This window comes from Myotis lucifugus, unplaced genomic scaffold (assembly GCF_000147115.1).
Source record: "Myotis lucifugus unplaced genomic scaffold, Myoluc2.0 scaffold_40, whole genome shotgun sequence".
NCBI lineage: Eukaryota > Metazoa > Chordata > Mammalia > Chiroptera > Vespertilionidae > Myotis > Myotis lucifugus.
This window is the reverse complement of record NW_005871088.1, coordinates 820607-847167: the sequence shown is the minus strand read 5'-3', so window position 1 is coordinate 847167 and position 26561 is coordinate 820607. Positions and strand designations below refer to the sequence as shown.

At 55.6% G+C, this 26561-nt stretch overlaps 2 protein-coding genes across 5 annotated transcripts in view; one reads left to right on the top strand and one right to left on the bottom strand.

The window, feature by feature from the left end:
- The first annotated feature begins 309 nt into the window (after positions 1–309).
- SLC6A8 (solute carrier family 6 member 8) lies at positions 310–7209 on the top strand. Its single transcript, XM_006087695.3, has 12 exons — positions 310–441; positions 1480–1729; positions 2219–2351; positions 3335–3469; positions 3553–3656; positions 3748–3872; positions 4429–4541; positions 4627–4764; positions 4843–4945; positions 5035–5135; positions 5211–5381; positions 5728–7209. Exons 1-12 carry the CDS (start codon positions 393–395, stop codon positions 5866–5868), a joined length of 1563 nt encoding a protein of 520 aa, XP_006087757.1. The 5' UTR covers positions 310–392; the 3' UTR covers positions 5869–7209.
- Positions 7210–11393: 4184 nt separating this feature from the next.
- Positions 11394–26561, bottom strand: part of BCAP31 (B cell receptor associated protein 31) — a 25148-nt gene continuing 9980 nt past the window's right edge. For all 4 annotated transcript variants that reach the window (XM_023753019.1, XM_023753020.1, XM_023753022.1 and 1 more), the window contains 5 exons: positions 25761–25908; positions 14666–14798; positions 13671–13788; positions 12812–12912; positions 11394–11766 (listed from right to left, as the gene is read on the bottom strand). In XM_023753019.1, coding sequence (XP_023608787.1) covers positions 11728–11766; positions 12812–12912; positions 13671–13788; positions 14666–14798; positions 25761–25908 — 539 coding nt within the window. In that variant the 3' untranslated portion in view covers positions 11394–11727. The remainder of the gene's footprint in view (positions 11767–12811; positions 12913–13670; positions 13789–14665; positions 14799–25760; positions 25909–26561) is intronic.

Genomic DNA, 26561 nt, shown 5'->3' with positions numbered 1-26561 from the left:
ATGTGTCCTCCATAACCATTAAGTCGCCCTTGGTGACCATGGAGGCAGAAGCCTTGTGGTCCAGGGAGCTGAGCCACAGCCCCCCTCAACACTCCAACCCCCCCAGGACTGTTCACCTGGGACCTCTGAGTCAGTGGCCACCCGCTGCACTGATTCACCCAGTGGGAAGTTATGATGGGGCTGTGGTGGAGCCTGGAGCTGGGGCTTCCCCCAGCCTCCCAGGGCCTCTGGAAGCTGGATTGGCCGCAAGCCTCCACAGCCTGGTTGTGGAGTTTGGGTCAAGCCCCTGGCCTGTGTGTCCTCCCTCAGGTGTGTTCCTTATTCCCTACATCCTGATCGCCCTGATTGGAGGAATCCCCATTTTCTTCTTGGAGATCTCGCTGGGCCAGTTCATGAAGGCCGGCAGCATCAACGTCTGGAACATCTGCCCCCTGTTCAAAGGTGAGCAGCCCTGGGCCAGCCCCTCTCTGCTCTCTCCCTTGGCCACTCTTTCCCTTTCCCACTGCTGGGACAAGGCTGGCACCCACTTGAGAAATCGCATCCTGTCTGAGCACCAGGCCTGGGGCCCATTGATGACCCCCCAAGACACGAGGGAAAGCTGGACACCATGCAGACCACCATGTGACCTTGGGCAGGCTAAGGGCTAGAGGGGGGATTGGGCCTGTCCGCCAGGGGGAGGATGCGCAGGCCCAGCAGGGCTGGGAACACACTCGGCTAAGCTCACTCGGCTCACTGAGTGGAGGGCGGCTGGTGCAAGAGACAACCATGGGAGGAGCGGCCTGGGGCCAGCTCTCTGAGGCCAGAGGGCCAGGCTAAAGGGCTTGGATGGGAGCGATTGAAAGTTCAGGGTCTGAATGGAAGAACTAATAATGGCAAAGGTCACCTTAGAACCCCTTCTGTGCGTGGGTGGCAGTGTCCCCATCATCTCTCTAGGCCCTAGCAGGTAGGTTTCACTATTACTGTCTTTGAGGCTGGGACACAGAGAGGTGAAGTGACTAGCTGTGACTGCCTGCTGAAAGGAAGTGTGAGATAGTCACCCTCCAAATCCAGGTCTAGCAGCCTTCCCCCTTGAGGGGGAAAACCCCAGGTCACCAGATAGCCCCCCAAGTTGCTGAGTACTGTAGGCCATGGCGGGCGGGGGGGGGGGGGCGGGAGCAGGTGGAGATAGTGAGGCCCAAGAGAAGAGGCAGGTGTGTGAGGCTAGGCAATCAACAGGACTTAATGCTCAGATGGGGCAGGAGCGGAGGTCTGGGGAGGATGCAGGTGAGGCCAGGAGCAGGGGCTTTGGGGCCAGGGACAGACTGGGGAGTTAGCCCAGCATTGGGACTCTTACGCAAGGGATAGTCCACGGGGCTCTGTCTGGAGCACGACAGAGAAAGACGTAATGGGATGGAAGGTGGGGAGGGGGTGGACGGTGGATGCAGGGAGCAGGATGTTATGGGTGGTGGAAAACCTGCACAGAAACTGCCCTCCTCCTAGGCCTGGGCTACGCCTCCATGGTGATCGTCTTCTATTGCAACACCTACTACATCATGGTGCTGGCCTGGGGCTTCTACTACCTGGTGAAGTCCTTCACCACCACGCTGCCCTGGGCCACGTGCGGCCATACCTGGAACACTCCCGACTGTGTGGAGATCTTCCACCACGAAGACTGTGCCAATGCCAGCCTGGCCAACCTCACATGTGACCAGCTTGCTGACCGCCGGTCCCCTGTCATCGAGTTCTGGGAGTAAGTCAGGTGCCTCTGGACCAGGCCCAGCCCGGGCCTCTCTCTGGGCTCCGCACGCCGAGTCTGCGTGGGTTGGGTGGGACCCAGCCCCGGGGGGATTCCCGGCAGGAGTCACTCCTGGGCCCGGCCTGCCCCCGGGGGACCCCCGGGCCAGTCCCTGGGGGAGCCGGGCGGGATGGGCCTGGTGTTTTCAGCACCCTTTCTCACTCCGGGTGCTGTCACTCCGCGGTGCCTGACCAGGGGAAGGGGAACGACCGCTCTGTGTGCTAGGGTAGCCACGAGCCCCACCACCGCCGTCCAGGGGCTCCCGGGCTCCAGGCACACACACTGCGTGGCCTCCAGGTGACAGGCTTGGGCCCGGGCCTCGCCCAGGTGCTCAGGAGGGACCAGCTGGACACCGGGGCTGCAGGAGCGGGAGCACCAGCCCTGGGACAGCTCCCAGTGGCTCTGCCCTCTGCTCACACGCCCTCGTGGGCCCTCCCTCCCCAGGAACAAAGTCTTGCGGATCTCCAGGGGACTGGAGGTGCCAGGTGCCCTCAACTGGGAGGTGACCCTGTGTCTGCTGGCCTGCTGGGTGCTGGTCTACTTCTGTGTCTGGAAGGGGGTCAAGTCAACAGGAAAGGTACAGCTGGAGGCGGGCAGGCTGGGGGTGATGGCAGGGCTGGGGGGCAGCACTGCCTGGGGGGGGTCCTCTGCCAGGAACCACTGTTGCAACAGGTGACTGGGCCAGGGCCTAGGCCTGAGGAGGGGGCAGGTCCTTCAAGCCAGGCCACGTGACCCCCACCCCATGGGTGGGTAGTCCTCCCTACCCTCCAAATCCAGGTCTAGCAGCCTTCTCCCTTGAGGGGGAGAAGCCCAGGCAGCAGCTGCCCTTCCCCTGTGTTGGGCATCCCCGGCCCCTCCCTCCTTCCTCGTTCCTCTCCATTCCTCACTCAACACCTGAGTCTGTTTGGACAGTCTGGGTGGACCTGCTGTATGGCTCTCTTGCCTGCCTGTCTGGCCCAGGGTCGAGTCTAGACACATGCCTTCCCCAGAAGCTCGCTGTCAGGTTCGGGAGACAAATGTGTGAACAGGCGCATAATAAGACAGTGTGCCGAGGGCTGTGGGACATGGCCAGGTCCCTGGAGGGCTGGCTCGTTCCCCAGCAGGGTCTGAAGAGCAGCCGCTTCCCGAGCTGGCGGTCCCACTTGGATGGAAGGCAGAGGCTTTTGCCGTCCGTCCGTTTCACTCTTGCCCGTCTCTGGCTGGCCCACTTCTAATCCCAGCTCCCGAGGACCCCGCCTCTCTGCAGAGGATGACCTGGACCTGCCTCCAGGCTGCTGTCCCACTCTCTGCCCGGGGAGGGCCCTGCCTCTCCCCTCCCTCTGCAGCCGACCTGCGCTTGCCATGGGGCTGCTAACGCCCAGCCAAGCACCTGGCTTCCTTTGGAAGGAGCCATGGCTCTGGGGAGTCTAAGGGGGGGCTGCTGGCTGGCTCATTCCTTACCTCTGAACACACTGTCCAGTGGTGGGGGACCGTGGCCTGCCCTGCTCAGGCTGCTCAGGCCGGGGCCTCTCAGGGGGAGGTGGGTGCTGCCGGGCCCCTCTGAACAGCATGGCCCCCCAGATCGTGTACTTCACCGCTACGTTCCCCTACGTGGTCCTCGTGGTGCTGCTGGTACGGGGAGTGCTGCTGCCTGGCGCCTTGGATGGCATCATCTACTATCTCAAGCCTGACTGGTCGAAGCTGGGGTCCCCTCAGGTGAGGCAGAGGTAGTGGGAGGGAGACCAGGGGGCCAGCCCAACAGGGCCCCTCACACCTACTCTGCCCTGGCCCATGTCTAGGTATGGATAGATGCTGGGACCCAGATTTTCTTCTCTTATGCCATTGGCCTAGGGGCCCTCACAGCCCTCGGCAGCTACAATCGCTTCAACAACAACTGCTACAAGTAAGGACCTCTGCCCCGCTCCCCTGCCCTGCCTGCCCATGGGCAGCAAGCAGGCAGCCTAACCAGCTCCTGTGGTCCCCTGTGTCCCCAGGGACGCCATCATCCTTGCACTCATCAACAGCGGGACCAGCTTCTTCGCTGGCTTCGTGGTCTTCTCCATCCTGGGCTTCATGGCTGCGGAGCAGGGCGTGCACATCTCCAAGGTGGCAGAGTCAGGTAAAGAGCCTGGGCCCCAGCCTGGCCTCTGGAACAGAGGCTGCTGTCCTAACATACCTACAGGGTGCATGAACGCACATACAAGTCTACATTCTGAGAAAATTAAAAGATCAACTCAACGTTGTCACATTGCTCTAGGCCAGAGGCAGGCCTGGATGAGCAACTGCAAGGCACAGCTGTTCCAGCCAGCTTAGTGGGCCTGGCCACCTGGAGCCTTGAGCTCCAGGCCATCCATCCCCGGGGGCCTCTGGGTATGCTCTCATATTTGCCAATGTTGCAGAGGGGAAGGAAGGCCTTTCCAAGGTCAAAGGTAACCAGAAGCCCAAACCAGATACCCTCCTCCTATAGGCGGTCTGCCAAGAGCCCGCAAGAGCCTTCCAGCTCCTGGGTGGCACACCCACAGCGGGCTCAAGCCGTTCAGCAGTGCCTTGACATGAGGGGAAAGGCCTTTGGCCAGGGGCCCTGGTGTCTGCAGTCCTGGTACCACGAAGCAGGGGTGGGGGACAGGAAGTGGGCATAGCCACAGGTTTTCACATCCTGCCTCTTTCCCTCTTAGGGCCTGGCCTGGCCTTCATCGCTTACCCCCGGGCCGTCACGCTGATGCCCGTGGCCCCGCTCTGGGCTGCCCTGTTCTTCTTCATGCTGCTGCTGCTGGGCCTTGACAGCCAGGTTTGCAGGGGGTACAGGACAGAGGGGGTGGGAGGGGAGGGGCTGGCAGGTGGGCAAGGGCCATGGCCTGAGCACCTGGCCACAGTTTGTAGGTGTGGAAGGCTTCATCACAGGCCTGCTGGACCTCCTCCCGCCCTCCTACTACTTCCGTTTCCAAAGGGAGATCTCTGTGGCCCTCTGCTGTGCTCTCTGCTTTGTCATCGACCTCTCCATGGTGACTGATGTGAGTGGGGCAGGGTAAGGGCTGCCTCTGGCCCCTGGCTGCCATCTGCCACCTGCCCTGACCTGGCTCTATCCCTAGGGCGGGATGTACGTCTTCCAGCTGTTTGACTACTACTCGGCCAGTGGCATGACCCTGCTCTGGCAGGCCTTCTGGGAGTGCGTGGTGGTCGCCTGGGTATACGGTAGGTCTGGGCTGAGGGGCAAGAGGGGCTGTGGCATGGAGCAGGCGTGGTGGGTCTACAGTTCTAGCTGTCCCTTCACCCCACCCCAGGAGCTGACCGCTTCATGGACGACGTGGCCTGCATGATTGGGTACCGGCCTTGCCCCTGGATGAAATGGTGCTGGTCCTTCTTCACCCCGCTGGTCTGCATGGTAAGGGCCAGGAAGGCTGGACTGGATGGGGCAGGGCACCTCGGGCCACTGGCTAATTGCAGAATCTCTCCACAGGGCATCTTTATCTTCAATGCTGTGTACTTCAAGCCACTGGTCTACAACAACACCTACGTGTACCCGTGGTGGGGCGAGGCCATGGGCTGGGGCCTGGCGCTCTCCTCCATGCTGTGTGTGCCCCTCCACGTGCTGGGCCGCCTCCTCACGGCCAAGGGGACCATGGCTGAGGTCAGTTCTTCAACACCGCCCCTCCCTTCTATTTTAGTCAAAGCCTTACCTTCAGATTGTCTGTACCCCCGACCCCCAGGATGGGTCACTGTACCAGAAGCCTCTGGGCCAGCTGGACAAAAGGGACACTGGCTATCAGGGTCGTGGCAGGGGGAGGCAGCCTGTCCCTAGCTTCCGTTCTCAGCCACATAACCCTGTCTCCCTGGTGCAGGGAGTAGTGCCTGGTCGGTGTCTCGGGAGGAGCAGCCGTGGGCCCTGAGTTGGTGGCAGGTGGTGGTGGTGGAAAGAGGCCAAGGACAAGCAGGTGCCCCTCCCCGGGGGCTCACGATGTCCCTTTCTCCTGCAGCGCTGGCAGCACCTGACGCAGCCTGTCTGGGGCCTCCACCACTTGGAGTACAGAGCTCAGGACTTGGAGGTCAGGGGCCTGACCACCCTGACCCCAGTGGCTGAGAGCAGCAAGGTGGTGGTGGTAGAGAGCGTCATGTGACAGGGCCGGCTCCCAATGCCAGCTCTCCCTCTTGTAGCCATAGCAGCCCCTGCTTTAGCGCCTCCAACCCCTCCAGGGGGCTTGCCTTTCCCTGACACTTCTGGGGTCTGCCTGGGGGGGAGGGGAGGAAGCACCATGAGTGCTTGTAACTAAAATAACTTTTTCCATTTTTAATAAAATGCCAAAAATACCACAACCCACCAAAAATAGATGCCTCCCCCCACCAACCAAGCTGGTGCCCACGCTGCTTCCCAGGCCCTGCCGCCTGCCCTCCCCCTAGTGCCTGCTGCCTGTCCAGGCTCTGCCCAACACACCCGTGGGTGGCTCCTCACTCCAGAGGCAGCAGTGGCAGCTTAGGGAACAGAACGGGAAAGGGGAGGGAGGAGAGAAAGGGGCAGCGGAACCACAGTGAGTATTTCAACTGGGCTAGACCCCTCTCCCCATCCCTAATCTAGAAGCTTAGAGAGCCAGCCAGCAATGGGACCTTCTGGTTCCTGCGCCAATTGCCACCAATATCAATTGTGTGAGCTTGTGTATGAGTGCATGTGTGCGTGAGTATGTAGGGCACATATAGATCTCTATCTCTTAGCAAAGGGGAAAACCAGGTGTACACTGTGCCTGTGGGCAAATGAGGCTTGTATTTTGCACATTTTATAAAAACTTGAGGAGAGAGATTTCTGCTTGTATATTTCTAAAGAGAAAACAGCCCCGAGGTCCCTCTCCTTGCCACTCCCTGTCCTTTCAGCCCCTCCTTAATTCCTCTGCCCCAGCCAAGGAGTGTGAATTTATAGATCTAATTTTCATAGGCAAAACAAGAGCTTCAAGCTGTGCGAGTCTGTCGTGTGGGTATGCATGTGCGGTCCCCGGCCCCAGGCTGAGGTGGAAAAGTGCACAGTAGGGGCCTCGAGGGTGTCCCGCTACCCCTCTGCCCACAAGTCATGGGGGTGAGTAGGTGCGGTGTTCTGTCCCAGGAATCTGGGGCTGCTCACCTGGCATGCTCAAGCTTACCCACCACACCCTGCCCCCGGGGCTGGGCTGGGCAGACTGCAGGGAACTGAGGTGGGCACCAGCCAGGGAAGGGATCCAGGCTTGGCTCCCGCCTGCGAGCTTAAAGCTGATGCACTTTTCACGTCTCAAGTCTTCCACGTAGCAGCTTTACTTAACCCACGTCTGTGTCATATCTAATCCCGGGACAGCCGAGTGGACCCTAGAAAGACTTCCCCCACACCCTGACATCAGCTGGAGGGGAGGGACTAGGCGAGGGCGGGGGGCCAGCGGGGACATTCTTACTGTGCTAAAAGCCACTGCAAACATAGCAATAAAAACATGTCATTTTCCAAAGCTGGCTCCTGTTCTACTTGTCTGGGCGTTGGGGGTGGGACTGGAGGTACAGGGGAGGCCTCCCCACCTCGAGCTGTTTCCTTGGGCAAGTATTTGTTCTGGGGGGTCTCCATACCCGACAGTGTTCCAGGAACTGGGACTAGAGCAGGAAAGGAAGCTGACAGAAAGTCTTTCCCCCAAGGAGCTGACACACTTGGGGAGAAAGGATAATAGTATGCGACAGAAGCACACACCAAGCAGGGCAAGTGGGTGTGAGGTCACGGGCAGTGGGTGGGAAGTCACGGGTGTAGATTTTCCAAAGGTTGCCCAAATGCCACACTGAACACATGACTCTCCAAGATGCAGGCGGCAAGGGGCAGGCAAGGTGGAGAGGTGAGGTTACAGCAGAGCCGGGGGAAGGTGGTGATCACTGGACCAGGACACCAGCAGTGGAGGGAAGAAGTGCGGATCAGAGATCAGTTTGAAAGGTGGGAAACAGGGCTTGTGGACCACCAGGATGCAGGGTTGAGAGGAGTCAAGAAGGCCTCAAGAAATTGAGCATGAGCACCGTGAAGGGTGGCATTGCCAGGCCCTGTGCCAGGGAGACGAGGTTTGAAAGGGATGGCGGTGTCATCTGATTAGAGACCTCTATGACGGCAGTTGGACAAGAAGCCTGGAGCTCTGGAAAGTCTTAACTGAAGAGAGAACTTAGGAAGTTCTCAGCACATAAAGACAGCCCGGAAAGCCCTGAGCCTGGATGAGCTCAGCCAGGGCAGCCGGGAGTGGGTGCAGAGGGAGAGGCGGCCCGTGCACTGAGCCCTGGGGCCCTGGGGCACCCAGAGGTGGCAGAGGGACTGGTCAGTGGGTGGGATGGACCCCAAGAGTACAGACCTGATCCTGGAACATGTCTGAGGAACACCCCCCCCCCATTGGGGTCAGGAAAGAGAGTGCTCGGCTGTCAGATGCTGCTAATGGTCAAGGGAGCGAGGGCATGCCCAACCGGCATGGCTCAGTGGTTGAGCATTGCCTATGAATCAGGCGGTCAGGGTTTGATCCCCACTGTGGAGTATACAGGAGGCAGCTGATCAATGGTTCTCTCATCATTGATGTTTCTATCTCTCCCTCTCCCTTCCTCTTTGAAATCAGTAAACATATATTTTTTAAAAAAGGGAGCGAGGGCCTGAGAAAGTTGGCTGCGTTTGATGACAAGCTCATGGAGACCTGGACAAGAGAAGTTTGGGTTGGGGGTGTGCAAAAGCCTGATTGGAGTGGGATTAAGAAAGAAGGGCTGGAGCCTTAGCCGGTTTGGCTCAGTGGACAGAGTGTCGGCCCACAGACAGGATCCTAGGTTCCATTCCGGTCAAGGGCATATACCCGAGTTACCAGCTCGATTGCAGCCCTGGTCATGTGGCTCTCTCACGTTGATGTTTCTGTCTCTCCCCCTCCCTTCCACTCTCTTTAAAAATCAGTGGAAAAATATCCTCGGATGAGGATTAACAAAAAAAGAAAGAAGGGCTGGAAACAACCCAAGTGTCCATTAACAGAGGAATACATGAACAAATGTGGTCTATTCATACGGTGGAATATTATTCAGCCTATAAAAGGAAAATCTGACACACACAACATGGATGAACTTGAGGACGTCATGCTAAATGGAAGGAGTCAGACACAAAAAAGGCAAACACTGTATGATTCCATGCTAGGCGGCCGCTAGAGGAGTTAGATTCAGAGAGACGGAGAGTGGGCTGCTTGGTGCCAGCGGCTGGAGGAGGAGGATGGGGGTGAGTGCTTAATGGAGCAGTTTCAGTTTTGCAAGATGAAAAGTTCTGGGAATGGATGGCAGTGACACACAATGACATCCTTGACGCCAATGAAGTGTAATCTTAATGATTAAAATTGAAGTTTTAGGTTACATATATTTTAGCACAACTTAAAAGAAGGGTGGGAAAGAACTGGAGACAATGGCTCTATTCAGGTCCTTGTGGGCAGGACCTCAAGCACGAGAGGCTTCAGCCTTAGGTGAGAGCCGGGCGCTCTATCCAGTGCCACAGGAGCGAGGGCAGGATAAGGCATGGGCGCTGGGGGAGGGGGGCAGGCGATGTCAGGACCAGCTCAGTCATCAGCTGAGGCAGGCCTGGGGTGAAAGTCAAGGTTTAGGAGCCTGGTGCTCACTCTGGATGTTAGCCTGGACCCTCAGAGAAAAGAGAGTTTGTTCCTCTCTGGGCTCTTTATATAGCAAGGCATTGTCCCCTTAGTAAGGAGGGCCTTTAGCCCCAACTGTACAGCCAGGGAGGGCTCTGGCCTGTGATGCTACCATCAGCCATGCTCTGACGGTCACCAAGATCCTGGACAGGGGGCAGGTCCTCAGAGCTTGGGAAGGCCTTTCTACAGCCTGTGCTGGCGCAGAGGAGACGCCTCCCCAACAGGCCAGCTCCTGAAGAACGCCTGACAACCTGCTCTTCAGACTCAACCCCTGCCCCACCCTGCTTTAAGAGCTTCTCACGATGCAACCCCTCAGCTCTCATCATGCCTGCAACTTCCAGAACCCTGTGTGCTGGCAGCTCCCACATGTCCAGCCTGGCTCCTGGGGTGATGAGGCGCCTCACACCAGGCCCTGGCCCCTGGCAATTCCTCCCCACCAGCTGGACAGAGCCTGGTATCATCGCCCTCAGGCCCACTCCATTCCCATTCCACCCCAGCCTCACACCAACTCCTTACCCTCTCCACTCCCTAACAGGGATGCCATGCCTTGGCTCAGATCTTTGTCACCTCCTGCCAAATGGCCTCCAAGCCACCTGCCACACCACCACCAAAGACTCAGAAAACATTGACATCACCAAAAGAGAACCTGACAGAGGGTGGGCTGCCTGGCTGGGGCCAGGAGAGCTGTGGGCAGGCACCATTTACTCAGGAAGCTGCGCCCTGAGGTAGGAACTTGCGACACAGGGACAGGCAATCTAAGCGAAAGACAAGGAGGAAGTGGATCAGCCAGGGGGCCAGCCAGGTGGGGATGCTGGGGACAATTCTGCTAAGAGGAAGGCTGCTGGAGGAAAATAACTCAGGAGCAGCCAGAGGGGCTGGATACCGCAGCTGGAGACTAGATGGGTGCCTCGCCTTCCACCTCTAAGAGTCTGTGACCCCCAGCTACACAGACTCCTCTGCTCTGCCCAGCCCAGGGCCTGATGCCAAGGGGGCTCAGAGGCCGCTCGGGGCTGGCCAGGAAAGAACCCAAAGCCACACTGGTTGGACTCTGGCCTCTAGAAGTTTGAAGGGTGAGTTCAGAAGACCATGGTTGTCAGGGAACACTTCCTGGAAAAGCAGGACAAGCCTTTGGCCTTGGCATAGCAACCAGAGGGTGTCACCTGGGGGCCCCTCCCAGCAGGCACCACCCAGGGAGAAGTGGGAAGAGACAGGCACTGGAAAAGGGAGCCACCAGCCCAGGCCTGGCCGGGGCAGGAGGGGAGCACAAGGCTGGTTATCAGTATCACCATCTTCAGGGAACCCAATTCCAAAAGAATACACCCACCCCACTTGCTCCCCAGGTCCCTTGCCCAGTCCTGCCCTCGCCCTCAGGCTGACCCTAAGTACTAGGCCCTGCTCCATGGAGACTACCTACAGAAGCCAGCCTAGGGGGGTGCTGAGGGGCAGCAGGCTGGAGGAGAAAGCTCTCCAAGCAGACTGGCACACCTGCCATGTTCTCGGAGCTGCACCCAACCAATCCAGAGCCCCTCCCCTCCACCTAGCTCTGCCCTGGGCCAGTCATAGGCCACTGCCAAGGGCGAGACTCCTCTCCCAGCCGGCATTACTCAGAGGTCATCTTGCAAACCTTGGGAGGGCGGGGAGGGCAGGGAGTGACGTGGCACTCTGCCACATTCTGTCTGTCCTAAATGTGATGAACAGGACTCAGAGGCAGGCGAGTCTGCCACCGGGAGGACCCACCAGTTTACCGAGTCTAGCTCCCCTGGGCCCAGTGGCCAACCCCCAGGGAGACCAATAGGACAGACACATCCCAAGTGGCCATAAAGTGGAGCCTGGCCTGGGGAGCAGAGAGCAAGCATGAGCCTGGACCTAGCCTGGGGTGGGGAGCCTTTAAGTTGAAAGAAAAGTACCTGGAAGGGCAAAGACTGGGGGTCTCTGTCTGAGCTATCACTCCAGGGTGGGGGAGAAAGAAGCCTCCTCGCAGCCTGTTACACAGATACACAACGGACACTTCATAACAACCTTTATTGCCAAAAGAAACTACTCTGCCTGCTCCATCTGCCTGGCAGGACCAGAGAAAAGGGGCCTTGGAACCCCGAACATGAACGAGCAACACAAAAAGGGGCTCAACCCAGCAGGAAGCAAACCCCACTGCAAGGGTTCCAGGTGCCCGCCTTTTCATCCTGAGCAGGTGAAAATCCAGGCCCCAGTGGAGTGCTGGGAGAACAAGAAACTGTAAGCAGTGTGAGGGGCAGGAAGTGCAAATACCGAAGAAGGCCTGGCCCTCAGGAAGCAGCAAACATGGGCCAGGCCACGGCCACAGGTGGACAGGAGGTGCCTTCACTCCTCCTTCTTGTCCGTGGGACCATCTATCTTCATCTAAAAAGGGACAAAAATCAAAAAGCACTGGAGTGGCACACTCCTCCCCTTCGCCCTCTAGCCCCTCCACCCCAGAAGCCAGGTATGGCACCCCTTTTCCCCAAATGACAGGTATCCAGGTGACCAAAGTCCCCACCCTCAGCAGTACCCAAAAGCTTGCAAGGATGGGAGTAGCCTCATTCTAGTGAAGAGGCTCAACCCTAAGACCAGCTGACCCCAAACCAACACCTCCTCTTGGGCCCCACCCCGCCCCTGCCCCCATGCCCACAGCTCAGCTTCCAGGCCTTTCTGAGTCCCTTCCAAGTCCCTGGTCAGGCTCTTCCCAACTCTACACACCTTTTAGAGTTCATGCCTGCAAGTCTGCCCTACACGGAGGCTATTGGCCCCATCTGGGGGTTAGGCCCTCCCTCTTCGACCACTGTGGTGCCCAAACTTGGGTTGCCAAGCACTGAGGCAAGCTGTCAGAACTTAGGAGTGTTTACCTGGCCCTCATGCCCGATTTCCAGGCCATCTGAGCTTCCAGATGCAGCTACTCTGAGGGCTCAGACCAGGCCTGGAAGCACAGGTGATGGCAGTGACTAGCCCCTGCTGGGCTGGGGAAAGCCTGCAATGCCCCAGCTTTTTGCCCCTACATCACCCTGCAACCCCTACAGAGAAAAGGCCAGCAGCCAGTCCTGGAGTTCCCTGTATGCCTGTTGCGTGATGAGGCCCCTTCAGTGGTCTGAACTGGAGTGGACACCAGACCAGGAATGGGGATCACACAGGGCAAGAGCTCCTCTCAAGAACACTGATGCTGGGCATGACGCCAACCCCACAGCCAAGACCACCTTAGTAAGTGGCTGCCATCTGCTAGACCACACTCCTCCTGCCCAAGAAAGGATTCTGGCTGCTGGGCCCAGATTCAGCAACAACGGAGAAAGGGGGAGTGAAAGAGAGGGAGCAGCCCCTACTGCCAGGGGCTCTTGAAGGGCCTGCAGCAGGAGATTAGCGCCTCCCCCATGCAGAGGGGCCTCCCTTCCAACAGAGCAGGACAGGGCATGCTGACCTGTATCTTCCTGTGCTCCTCCAACAGGCGGTCATACTCCTTGGTCAGGCCCTCGGACTGCTTACGCATGGCCAGAGCCTCGTTTTCAGCTTTCTCTAGTTCTAAGTAATGAAAAGATGGGGATTAGTGAGAAAACCCTGCTTGTGTTGACATCAAATACAGACCCTGAATCTGTCCCCAGTGAGGTCTAGGAGACCACTCTTCTCAAGAAAGCTCCTCTGCGGGCTGCCCTGAGAGCCCCCCAAATGGGGAAGTTGGCCAACTAAGCTGGGGGAAGTGGGAAAATACCGAGGACCACCAGCCCCTTTAATGAAGATACCCGGAGTGGCTTCTGGCAGGGGTGATTTCAGGAAATCTGAAGGCATGGGACAAACATTCTGAGAATATTGGGAGTGACAACAAGAGGCAGGGAGCAGAAGCCCAGCCTGGAAGCTGAGGACAGGAGAGGAATGTTGGAGAGGCCTTCAGGAAGGGAGCATCTGGGAACTTGCTGTGGGGTTTGGGGGAACATCTCAACCAGCTCTCATTTAGTCTCCTGAGTTCTTTCCTTCCTTACCCGCGAGACCCTGGTGACAACAATGCCCGTACACCATGCCTGGCACTGGGCGAGATGCTCTGGAATTAGTTTTCAGGCCTCTGGGACTCCCAAGGCCCTGTTCAGCGGGCCGCCGTGTGCACCGCTAAAGCACTGAGCCCCACAGGCTGTCTGAGCTGGATGATAAGGGTGTCACTTGTTTGTTTACACCCAGCTCCTGAGCCCTCGTGTTTGTTATTAATACTTTGGCACAAGAGCAGTAGCAGCCACCAGCGGAGGCTCCAGACTTCTGGGGACCAGGGGACACCTGAGGACAGTGCTCACTTTGCTTGTTGGTGGCCAGTTCATCCTTCAGCTTCTTCAGCTCAGCCTGCAAGTCACTGTTCGTTAACTCCAACTTCGCCTCCCTGGCATCCAACTTGACTCCACCACCAGCAGCTTCCTAGGAAGAGTGCCAAGGGCCTGGTTACTTGGGAGAGAGGGAGGGAGAGGGGTAGAGAGAGGGAGGCGGCGGGGAGTTGGGGGGGAGAGGAAGGGAGGCACTCCAGCACCGTCCTCCCCACTGAGCTGTGATTCCTCAAGCTGCCTGGGCACTTGCCCCTTCGGAAATGTCAGCACGGAACTGGGCCACTGCTTGTTCCTAGCCATCAGGAAAGGCCAGAGCCAGAAGGGCCACCTGTTGCAGCTCACAGGGCACACACCCTGCCCACCCTGGCCCCCAGCCCTGCCTCCTTTCTCAGCAGCTCCTCAGAGCTCACCAGTCCATCCAATGAGTCAACCTGCTGTCATCTGGGGATGGCTGCCAGTCACTCCCAAGTGACCAATGCTCCTCCTTCCTCCCCGCCAGGCTCCACAGCTCACTCTGGCCAAGGAGCCCCAAACTCGACCCTACCGGTCCAACTCTATCCTGCCCCGGAATCCAAGCCCATCAGCCTCCTTCCCAGCTTGGCTCACACCTCACCTCTTCTCACAGACCTTCTAGGATTGGCTACACCCCATCCCTGCCACGTCCCCAGCTGATAGCAATGCTCTTCTGTGTTAACTTGCCCACCGGTCACAGCACAGGGCTCAGCTCATTAGGGAGCCAGTTTTACCAGGAAAGAATCTGGCCTGAATGTAGCAGGTAGAAGTGAAAGAGCAGCAAGAGCACCCCCTCTCGCTCCCAGCCCCCCAGTCTCCTCCTGTACATGCCCCCACTGAGAACTGCCCCTATGCCCCTCCACCCAATTCCTCGGCTTTCCCAATAACCAGTGTCACTGATAGGCTCACAGTGGCCCATCAAGAATGTCACATGATGGGGTCAGGCAGGCAGAACTCACCTTCAGCTTCTCATTCTCTTCCATATACTTCTTGGCCGCCTCACTAGCACTCTCTGCCTGCTTTTTAAAGGCTTCATTGGAGGCCAGCAGTGTGGCCTGCTGAGAGATGAGGGTCACCAGGCGTCTAAGCAGGCTGTGAATGTTTACAAAAAGGAAGAAGTGAGCAAAAGAAAGGGGAAAATGGCTGACATGAATTTCTCTTGGTTGCTCCCGCCCCATGCCTGCCTCCAGCCTAGACCTGCTCTCTTGGATTGCCAGGGCAGCCAAGCGAGACGCTGCAGGCCTGGATCTAGCAACATGAGGGAAAAGGTGGACCAGGGCTGTCCTCTGTGCCAGAATGATTAACACTGCCCCCAAATGGCAGGCACAGGAAACAGGAGCCTGACAGGACACCCAAGTGGGGTAAGCTATAGCCTAAGGGCCTGGAACCTAGCACTTTCCGGGTCAGGACCTGGAGGTGCCAGAGAAGCCAGAACAGTGCCATTTTCCTCAATGCAAGGTCAGGTTTGCCCTAAACAAGCAGTTAGTGCCTGGGGGCGCTTCCAAAAAGCCAGCCAAATCCTTACACCTACCATGTGAGGTAGGGGAGATCATCGCCCCCATTTCACAGGGGAGAAACTGAGGCTCAACAGGTTAAGGCAACTGGTCAAGGTCAAGAGCCAGAAGTGGGTGTGGCTAGAATCCCCACTCCTGTCTGTCTGACCCCAAGGCCTGAGCTAGGAACGACTATACGTTTTAAATTTCCAAGGACCCACTCCCAGGCCAACTGAGAGAAATGGAAATGGCTCTTTTTCTCCCCACCCCCATCCCAAACATGTTCTACAGGCAGCTGCTAGAACACATCTGTTAGATAATATTGCCACACTGAGGGCCTCTGTGGCTAGGAGAACAGAAACGAAGAATCAGGGCCAGCCAAGCCATGAGAGGCAAACAGGCAGCAGTTGGGGGCACACGCTGCTCCATTTCCTGAAGTCACCCTCAAATGGTCAAAACTGAGGGGTGCGGATAGACAACTCTCCCCATACACCTGGGGCAGGGACCCAAGCCAGCCATAGCTTGGAGGAAGACATGTATGTGCAGGAGCCCTGGGAAAGCGGGAAGGTCTGCTTTGTCCAGGCCCATTCCCAGGCCCGCCAGCTGGCCTTCATGGGGTTCTCATAGACACCTGCTACTCAGGCAGCCCGAGGGAACAGCAAGTAAACAAGGCAAGCTCTCGCTGACAAGACACCCAGGACTGAGGGCCTGGAAACCGGCACTTCCCAGATTAGGACCTAGAGCCTGGGCCATCAGAAGCCCTGTCAAAAACAAGGACTTAGAGGGGAGCAGGCTCCAGGGGACCTGAGATGCCCACCTTGCTTCCTGGGTTGGGCACAGGTTCTAGGGGCCCATGGCAGTACTGGGAGAGCCAGGCCGCTGGTTCCTGGCAGGAGGGGAGAGTTTCCAGTGACATGTGCTCTCTAAAATTAGCAGCCGGGACCTCGTGGCCCAAGGCTCAGGTTTCCCTGTCTCAGCCCCTGCCTGCCCACCAGCCTGCCCCCCACTGGGCTGAAGCCCTGGAGGTGGAGGGAGCTCCCGGGTACCCCAGAAGCCAGAGAGAAGAGACGTACCTGACTCAGAGGAAGTGGAAGTCAACTGGAGGGGCCCAGAAAGAAAGGCAAGTCTGACTAAGCCCCAACCTCCCAGCACAGAGCCCTTAGGCCAATCCCTAGCTGGAGCAGGGAGGGGGGGAGGGCATGTGTGCCACCTGGTGGACCCAGCAAGCAAAGCTGGAGAGGCAAGCCCAAGGGTGACACTTCTCCCTAACCGCCCCACCAACAATGCTGGGCAGGCAGCTGACTCGGGCAGGACTCCAACGGTGCTGTGCAAGGTTGGGCCCAGGGTGGTGGTGGCGGCAGCAATGACAGCAGCAGCACAGCAGGGACCCATCTCTCCTCGGTACCCTCCCAACCCATCCCCAACTATGGAGCACCAGGGTTGCCAAAAGAAGCCTGGGAAAATGCAGAACCCAGCACAAGAGCCGTCCAGGGTCCTCTTGAGGCCTCAGCCTGCTCGCCCCACCCCCCACGTCAGCTTGCAGCTCTTAGGGTCTCCCTCTCAGTGCAGGGCAGGCACCCCCCAGCCCCGTGTGTTTCTTGTCATGTTTTGTGTCATCCACGTCCTCTCCCTCCCTTCCTGTTAGACCTGTTTCTTCAACCCGGCCCAGAAAGATTCTGGGCAATTCTTCCCTCCATGAACCTCACTCCTCACCATTCTCCCTCCTGCCAACCCAAGCCACTCCCCCTCCTCCTACTCCCTCTATTCCTAAACCTATGCCAATCTAGGCCACAGCCTGGCCAAGCCACTAGCAGGCCCACCAGTGCCATAACCACCCAATCCAAGGAGCGCCCTGGAATCCTTGGGGGGGGGCGGGGGGGGGGGAGTTCACTCTGCAGCATTGGAGCAGCTGACAGAATCATCCCCTGCCCTTGATTCAAGCAACCCTGGCTGCCTGCCAATCGCCTCCCTGACAGGGTTTATCTCAGCCCAGACCCTTATGCCCAACTGCCTACTAGACCACGGCTGCTGAGTGTCCCAAGACATACCCAATGCAGCCTGTCCACGAGGGCCGGATCGCCCCTGCACCTCCCAAGCTCTCAGGCCTCCACCCCTCCCCCAAGCCATTATCTAGTCCTATCCATTTCAACTCCAGACAGACGACTCCCCGAGTCATCCCCATCACAACTTCTGTCCTGGGTGGTGTTAGCAGCTACTAACTGGCCTCCTCCCTAGTGGTGACTGTACTGCTTGGCAATACATGCCCTAAGAGAAGCCAGAGTGATCTTTCTCCAAGACTATCCGATCATGTCACCCCTCTGCTTCCATCCCTCCAACACCTGCCCTCAGCCTCCGGCTGGCACACAGCTCTCTGCTCTAGTAACACCAAACCACTGGCCCTTCTTGGAACACGCAGGGTTCTCACCTGCCTTGTTTCCCTGCCCCTACACTCAGCGCTCCAGTCTGCAATGGCTCCTCCCCTTCTGTTTGTGAACTCTTGCTGAGGACTCAAGACCCAGCTCAATTTCTACCTGCCCCCCAAAAGCCTCTCCTGATCCTCCTGTGCCCCATCCAGTTGCATTCGTCTGGCTTGTTCTCATCGCTCTGTATCGCTTGTTCCTTGTCTGGCTGCCCAGGGACCCGGGACTGCACCTTTGATCTCTAGATGGACCCCCAAGGCCCTGGAAATGACCTCCCCACTCTCACGTGTGTGAGGCTGCACCTCAAGCCAGGGCTGAATGCAGGTCTGGGGCCCTGGCTCTTCCCTGACCTGGCTGCACTGAGGGGGACACAGGTCACGGAGCTTGCCCGTGCAGCAACAGGGTAGCAGGAAAGACCAGCAGGAAGGCACCAAGTCAGGCCTGTGCGGATGAGCAAGCTAGGCTTGCGGCTGCAGTGGGAGCTGAGAAGGCACTCTGGGAAGCACTCATCATCACAGCCGGGGCAGAAGCCAGTGTCCTGGACCTCATCCACAGGGTGTTCCCATAGGGCCCCATGCTAAGCCAAGCGCAGTGCTCCCTAGCAGGCCAAGTAGGCCTGCCTTGGAGTTGGCCTTCTAGAACTCTCACTGCCCCTCACACACTAGGACCCATGCTTTTTGCACCTGCCCTACACTCACCTGTCTAGATCCAACTCCAACACTCCCCCTGTGACCCTGCATCCCCCCCCAGACCTTCCCAAACACATCAATGCGCCCTTGTGTGTCCCCTCAGTGCCCATGATGGAAGGCGCTGAGCTTCAGACTCTCCAAGTCTCAACAGCCCAGGAGGTGTCATCCTGGAGAAAATGTTGAGGTACTGCTTCTCCCTCTCCTGCTGGTACAGCCTCCATTGTTCTCTGCTTTACCACCCAAACATTATTATGGGGATAACTGCTCTTAGCTACCCATTTCTGGACAACGGGTCAGACAGAACTCAGGAGCCAAAGGGATTTCCCAAAGAAACGTGGCTGACAGAGGGGCCCAGGTTCTGGGTTAAATGCCCCCAATGACAGAGGAAAAAGCCAGCACACGAACCTTGAGAATCCAGAGGTTTCCTTGGCAGACTAATGTCACCCCCAAATACCTGAATTCAACACAAGTTTCTTGGTTAGATGTTTTTGGACACTGAGCGGGACTCTGGTGCTTTTATAAAAGGTTGAATAAACAAGAGAAGGCAGGAGAAAGCGAATCTCTGTAAGGACACTAGAGAACCAGGGCCAACCATATCAAGTCGGGGAGACGTGCTTCATATCCTGTCTCCCTCCTGTGGGCTTAACAGGAAGTGGGACAGAAGCAAGGGGGAAGGTCCTTCCAAGTACCGAATGGAATCTTCTATGGTTATAGTAGCCCCCCATCCCTGCTGTCCGGTGCAAGTGGGAAGCTGGCGCCACAGCGCCACCTGTTGACTCTCCAAGCTGACTACAGCCTTGCCCCAGTCAGGGCTTCCCAGGGTGGGTGGATTCTGGGTGAACTTTCCCCAGCTGTTCAAGAAAACAGGAGGGTGCCCTGGCAAGGAACCAAAAGCCAGGTCATACCCCAGGAAACGGCTTCAGGCATAGCACTGTAAGAGGGCAGAAGCGGCCCCCGGAACTCTCACTCTGAAGAGCCTGGAGTCATGAAAATAAGGAGACAGCAAAGCAGATCCAGGGACCATCCTCCCACAGGGTTGCTGGAGTAAATCTCAGCATACCCACTCAACCTTCCTCTCAGCCCTGGAGCAGAGGTTGTAGAAAATGGGGAGGGGGAAACATCCCTGTGGCAACTCCAGCTAAAGACCCAGGTGGCTGTTGGCCACCCTGACAACAAAGTCAGCTAGAGGGGGACAGGGCAGGGGTATGCAGTCAGTCCTTCCAGCAACTGCCTGTCCTCCACCCTCTTAAGCTGAAGAGCACTGGGGGACAGGAGCAAGCTATGTTTCCAGGGGTTTTGTAGTGTGCCTTCTAGAAACCAGCCAATGGATTTTGGGGGACAGAGAGCAACTGAAGGAGGTCAGACAACCCAGGCAAAGATATTCTGAGACTAGCTGACTCCAACAAAAACATGCTGCTTGTCCACCTGGCTATGGAGAAGTAACTCTGAAGGCAGTGGCAGGGAAGGGGCCATCACCCCTGGATGTGTCCTGCAAGGCCCTAGAGTCCAAAGGAAACCAAGTAATGCCTCCAGCAGGAGGCCCGGTGTGCTCAGAGCCTGGGGGTGGGAAAAGAGAAGGCCACCAAATGCAGTTCCCCAGTTACACAAGCCACACTCCTCACAGCGACTCTTTCCATCTTGCAGAGATGGGTTTGGAGGAGCCCTTTGGTCACTTCCCATCCAGAACCCTGCTCTACATTCCCTCACCCTCTGCTTTTAGGCCAGAGGCTGGAGTCCTCAGGCTCTGAGAGAAAGGGGCCTTCCTGGAAGGGTAAGCTTTCGATGAATTTGGAATCAGGAAGAAGGAACCCCTGCTGGCTTGGCACTGAGCCCCAAAGGTCATTCATTCATTGTTTGTTTTTAGTGTGAGGAAGAGAATTCTTTGTCCCAAATCAGGTGGCTGAACAATCTATTTTAAAGTCAATGCTCATTCTGACGCATGTCAGATAATCCTTCTTGGACTCTTCATAGGGAAGACCCCCCGACACATTTTCCTGCAGACCCCCTTCATCAGTGCCCCTCCTACCCTCCTAAGGGCAGCACCCATAGGACACTAGCACACTACTGTAGCTGGGGTGAGTTTGGCTTGGTGGGGACTAGAAGTCAATGGACTTATCAAAAAGGCTCGTACCATGCCCTGGCCAGTGTGGCTCAGTTGGTTGGAGCGATGTCCCGTGCACTGGAAGGTCCTGGGTTCAATTCCCGGTCAGGGCACATATCTAGGTTGCGGTTCGATTTCCGGTCAGGGTGCGAACCGGTGGCAACTGATTGATGTTTCTCTCATCTCTCTCCCTATCTCTCTCTCCCTCTCCCCCTCTCTTTCTCTTCTCCCCACCTTCTTCCTCCCTCTCTATAAAATATTCTTTAAGACTATTTTTTTAAGTCTGGCCAGTGTAGCTCAATGGCTGAGCATTGACCCATGAACCAGGAGGTCACAGTTCAATTCCTGGTCAGGGCACATGCCGGGGTTGCGGACTCAATCCCCAGTGTGAGGCATGTAGGAGGCAGCCAATCAATGATTCTCTCTCATCATTAATGTTTCTATCTCCCCCTCTCCCTTCCTCTTTTTGAAATCAACAAAAAAATACTTTTAAAAAGATTTAAAAGCCTAGATCTAAAGTGCTACTGTCTTTGTATTCTTAGAAAATTATGGCAGCCAACAGATGCATGGATCGAGTGGAACTAAAGGCAAAAAATCCCTCTGGCTGGCCTTCTACAGCAGTGTTCCCTCCACTTAAATCACTATCTTTGGGTAGGCCTGAGCAATAGGATTTTTAAAAATATCTCAGTTAGATACCAATATAAACAAATAAATTATATAAAAAAAGAAAAACCCTGCAAGGTAATCAGGGAATTGTAAGCAGGCACTCATAAGTTTATATTATTAAGGAATTACTGTAAAGTTCTTGTAGGAGAGGTATTAGCGTGCTTATTTAAGTTTTTTTATTGATTTTGAGGGGGGGGAGAGAAAGAAAGAGAGAGAGAGAGAGAGAGAGATAAACATTGATCGGCTGGCTGCCTCCCTATCAAGCCCCCAATCTGGGCATGTGCCCTGACCCGGAATTGAACCAGCAACCTTTCGGTGCATGGGAAAATGCCCAACCATCTCTTTTCAAAGCGATGAACCAAAATATTATTTTGCCTTTAAACATGATATCTGGGATTTGCTTCAAAATAATCCAGAGCCAGGGCACAGTGGGGATGGGGGCAGATAAAACAAGACTGGCGGACGTTTACTGCTAAAGCTGGGTGACATTCACAGAGGACCATTCTATTCTGCCTCTATGTGTGTTTCAACTAAGCAAGCAGTCTGCCATGGGCTGAGAACCCCGTAGCATCATCCAACTGGATGCCCAGGGCCCTAAAGACATCTCGGCTTGCCTGCCTCCAACTCTTTTTCCTTTTTCTTTTCATGCCTCCAACTCCTGTTTGGCCTCTACCTGGGAAAGCCTTTCCCCTGCCCTCTGCTCTTGCTGCAATACCTGTCCTCTCTGTCCTACTCTACTCTGCTACCACCCCATACCCAGCCCAGAACATAAGACCCCTGAAAACCAAGACCTGGCCTTCTCTTCCTTTCCCTACTTGGGCTGGCATAGCCGACCGCACACGTGAGAAAAAATCCCACAAAACTCTATAACTACTTGGGGTGATACTGATAAATGTTACCATTTATTAAACAGTCCCCAAGTGCCAGTCATGATGCTGCGACCATGACCTGAGTCACCTCGACCCTTACACTAATCACCTGAGAGAGGTATCCTCATTCCTGCTCTACAGATAAGGGAAAAGGCTCAAAGAGGGTAAGTGACTTACCCAAAGTCACACAGCTAAGACACAGGATCCCAACCCAGGCCCAATTCCAAAGCCCAATCTCATCATATAGCATCTGCATCCTCTGGGGGCCTAGAAGTATTTCTTCACTAGCCCTACTGGGATTCCTGCCATCAGCTCAGACACGGAGAGGCCAAAGCAGGGGCTGTGGAAGGCTGCAGGGAGTGATCATGTCCTAAAGGATCTGGGTGAGGCATATATACCAAAGGTGCTATGAAGGCACTAGAAGCAGGGGGCAGTAGAATTGGTTTTGATGACAGAAAAGGTCACTTGGCTAGGGGAACAAGAATGGCAGCAGGAAGCCCCACCATGACAATGGCTCCCAGGGCACTGAAGCAGCACTCAGGAGACATACGTAGGCTGTAGAACTGGAGCAGTTTCCATATTACAAGATGAACTGAATTCTGGAGGTTGATTGTACAAAGTGTGCACAGACTCAACATTACAGACCTGACCTGAACACTTAGTATAAACATACACGAGCAGGGGGAGCACGTGTGTGAAAAGACAGAAAGGCAGATCACCCTCGGGTTTCTAGGCTGAGACACGTGCCATCTTGCTGACCTTCCCCTCCTTCACCGATTTCCTCGTTCCTTCTGATGGGCCTCACTGGCTCCCCCCCTCCGTCCCTCCCTCCCTTCCGTGTATGCATGCGTGCAGGCGGCCCTCCAGCTTCTGCCTCAGCTGCTGCTCTGCAGATGCCCACAGCAGAATTGCCACCATGTCAGCCTCAGATGATTGGTGTCCCTGTTAGCTGCTCCCCTATCTCCCATCAAACCTCTTAAACCTGTCCCTCAATCTCAACTTATGCTACCACTCCCTGGTTCAGGCTGCCAGCATCTCTCACTCCAGCGACCCCCATCTTGGTCTCCCTGCTCCCAGGATGCTCTACTCCATCCCATGCACTGTCACCAAATACAAACACCCAATTCTGACCATGGTGCAGCAGCCTTGGAAAAACACAGTGCTTTACCACATGGAGGTTGGGTTCAAACTCACTCAAAACCCTCTAGCCTGTCTCCTGCCACTCCTGACTTATCCACCCTGGCTCTGCCTCCCTTCCCAACTTAGCCAGTACCTAAGGAGGTTTAGGTATTGAGTCCGTGCCTCCCAGTGAGATGTGTGCAAACACAGACAAGGAAGAGACAGACAGTAAGAGAGAGACAGACACTTGGAACAGGATCAGGAGGCCCATAGAACCTGGCCTGGTGGTTCCAGCCTTCACTAAAGGGCACCAAGGGTTCATCAGCTTTTGCAGTACCTCATTGAGATGCAATGAGCCACGACCACAAGTCTTTCAAGTTCATGTTCGGCCCTATATGAATCTACACACACGTTTACAAATGTTTCCCTTTTAAAAACTCAAGTCCCATTCGAATCAACACCACCTAGACAACTGAGGATTGAGAGGTAGCTAACCTACCTGCTGTTCACTTCCTCCTAGCTTTCATATCTCTCTGCATCTGCTCACCATGACAACCGCCTTCAGCACAGAACACTGAGCAGGTTGGGGGTAGAGCACAAGCTCCTGAGGCCTCTATTTGGATGGAACTGATCCATGGGGCAGCCACTCATGGGAGTTAAAACCCCGCCCAATGACACTGTTACGGCAGCATGGGGCCACACTTCAGCACCTGGTCCATAAAAATTGAATTGGAACCCGGCCGGCATGGCTTGGTGGTTGAGCGTCGACCTATGAACCAGGAGGTCACGGTTCGATTCCTGGTCAGGGCACATGCCGTGGTTGCGGGCTCGATCCCCAGTGTGGGGTGTGCAGGAGGCAGCCAATCAATGATTCTCTCTCATCATTGATGTTTCTCTTTATCCCTCTCCCTTCCTCTCTGAAATCAAAAAAAATATTTTTTTTTAAAAATTGAATTGGAGCCTGGCAATCATCCTGCCAAAAACCCACATATACTAGCTCAACAGAAGGCGGGGGCAGACTGAGAGAACTGGCTCTCTAAAGAATTCAGAGTAGTCACCAACTATGCCTCTTTGCACGTAAATGCACACAAGCTATTCTTTCTAGAACATGGCTTGAGATAAGAGTCAGATCCTCCCATTCTAGTCATTATCTCATCTATCTTCGCCTCCCTTTGGAAATTGAGATGCTTGCCTGTCTGTAGTCTTCCAGAATCTCTCCCAACTCGCAATTCCATCTACAAACAATTGCAAGATCCCCCAGACATAATGCCATCAAGCACAAGTGGAAGCTAAGTCATTTTGAGTAGCTGGGCACTTCAACGTACCTTTACCCTTCTGAGACTTCAATCATCTCATCCCAATGCCTCCTTGACCCTTAACCTTCTGCCCACCATTCTTTACTTGACACAGAAACATTAAGGGGACTTCTTCTCCCATGTCCTACACCGTGCTTCACAATCCAGAGTTCATTGCAGGGTTCCGCCTTCCTGATACTATTCTTAAGCTCCGTGTGCTCTTCTGGGGCAGTCCCTGCTTTTCGTCCTGTCCTTCCTATCTTTCAGATGAGATGTGACCTGGCTGGGAAGCCCTGAGTGCTTCTGTAGTCCCTCAGACTTACAGTGCCTTCATGTCCCACTCCACCCCTCCCAGCTCCCATGCAGATGGAGTCAGAATCCTGTTTTTGCCTCCCTTTCAGTCTCAGCCTACAAGATCATCATCTTTTTCAGAGGTTCCAGAAACCCTAAAATTCTAGAGTCTGTGTCCGACTCCTTCTAGCCTTCTCATTTCCCGGCTCTGATCATTCGGCTCACCTTGAAGAGCTGTCTGCCCTATCCAGCACCACCCCTGCCACTTTTCCAACTCTGACCCAGAGAGGGCAGGCTCACCTGAGCAACTGACTTTTTCTGCAAAACTGAAACCCAGACATGTAGTCATTCTAATGCCTAGTGAAAAAGGATGACCAGGTGACGGGTGGTGGGAGATCCCAGCCCAACCAAGGATCCAAACACTCACCCGGCTTCTGAGTATCCGCACAATGAGTGCCATCCGGACTCCTCCGAAAGCCCTTGGCCTGTGTTCTGTCTACCCGCTGCCAGTCAGCATACTTGAGAACAGCCAGGGCCCCAATCAGAACCCCTGTGAGCAAGAGGCAGTGAACCAGCCCCAAGCTCAAACAGGTGCTTCCTATCAGTCTAGTCTTGCCCAACTAGCCAACCCATGACCCTAATCAAGGCATTCAATCTTACAAAAAAAAAAGGAAGAAATAAACAGACTGCCACGGATCAGAATGTGCTCCCAGAGGTCTAACATCTGGGAAGGCCCTAGGGACACAGTCAGTCTCAGCCATGCCTTTACCCATTCCTCCCAAGGCAAGAAGCCAGTTTAACCTTCTGCTTCTCCCAGAGGAGGGAAACACCTCACTTCACACTATGTACAGAGAGCAAGCTGCTAATGCATTTGCCCTAAGAGAGCATGTGGCAAGTTGTGGCAGAGCCAGAACTCGCATCTTCTAACCTTCCAGTCAGTCCTGTCTCACTCTTTATGTTGCCTCTGGAGGTCAGGGGAAAAACTGGAGGCCTCTGGGGAAACTGTGTGGATCCCCTAACATAGACAGGCCTCGGGTTCAAGGCCATCTACTGAGGAATCAAAGTCACAGCCCAGAGGCCCCCTCACAGTCCCTCACCCCTCCCCACTCACAAGGACAGCAGCAAGGAAAAGCCAGCAATGTAGAGATTCCGCTGGGCACGGAAAAGCTTCATGTGGAAGTGTTCCACCGCTCCAGGGTTGTTCTGGAGGTTAACCTTCTCTGTCACGTCGTCATACTTCGAAATCTCACGTACAGCATCTGTGGTGAAACAGAGAGATGACACGGGGTTTAACTCCCTCTGGAAGAAGTCCAGACTGTCCAGCTGAGACAGTGTGAGTTGGGGAGGTCTCAATTCCCTCAAACTGTCTCCCACTATCACCCCTTCTAGACACACCTCATGGAATGCCCATCAGAGCTCTGCCCTCAGACCCTCCTGCTCCTCCAGCTTTTCTCATGTCCCTCCCTGGCCCCATTCTACCCAGGCCACAGGCTTCCTCTCTGTGTCAAGATGCTAACCAAGCCTGAGGCATTGCTAGCCAGGAGCAGCCCCCTTTGCCATGGTCCCCCTAATGTCGGGTTCTGTCTGTCAAGTCAGGCAGGCCACCAGCCACCCCACTGATAAGCCAGGGCAGTCCTGCTTATGGAAATGACCGCTGAGGAAGTATAAGCTGCCTAGGAGGCAAGAACCAGAGGATGCCTGCTAAAGATTCAAGGATTTTCATCTCTAAGCTTTATAATGGGTTTTATTACTCAAACCATTTTATTTGGATTAAAAAAGGCATTTGTGGTCATCAAAAATTCAAACATTCCAGAAATGTGGAAAAGAACCCCATAACACAGTCACTTCCAGCAGGGTATATGATATGTGGCCATCATATCTAAAGCTGTCACTTTCAGTCACATTACACTGT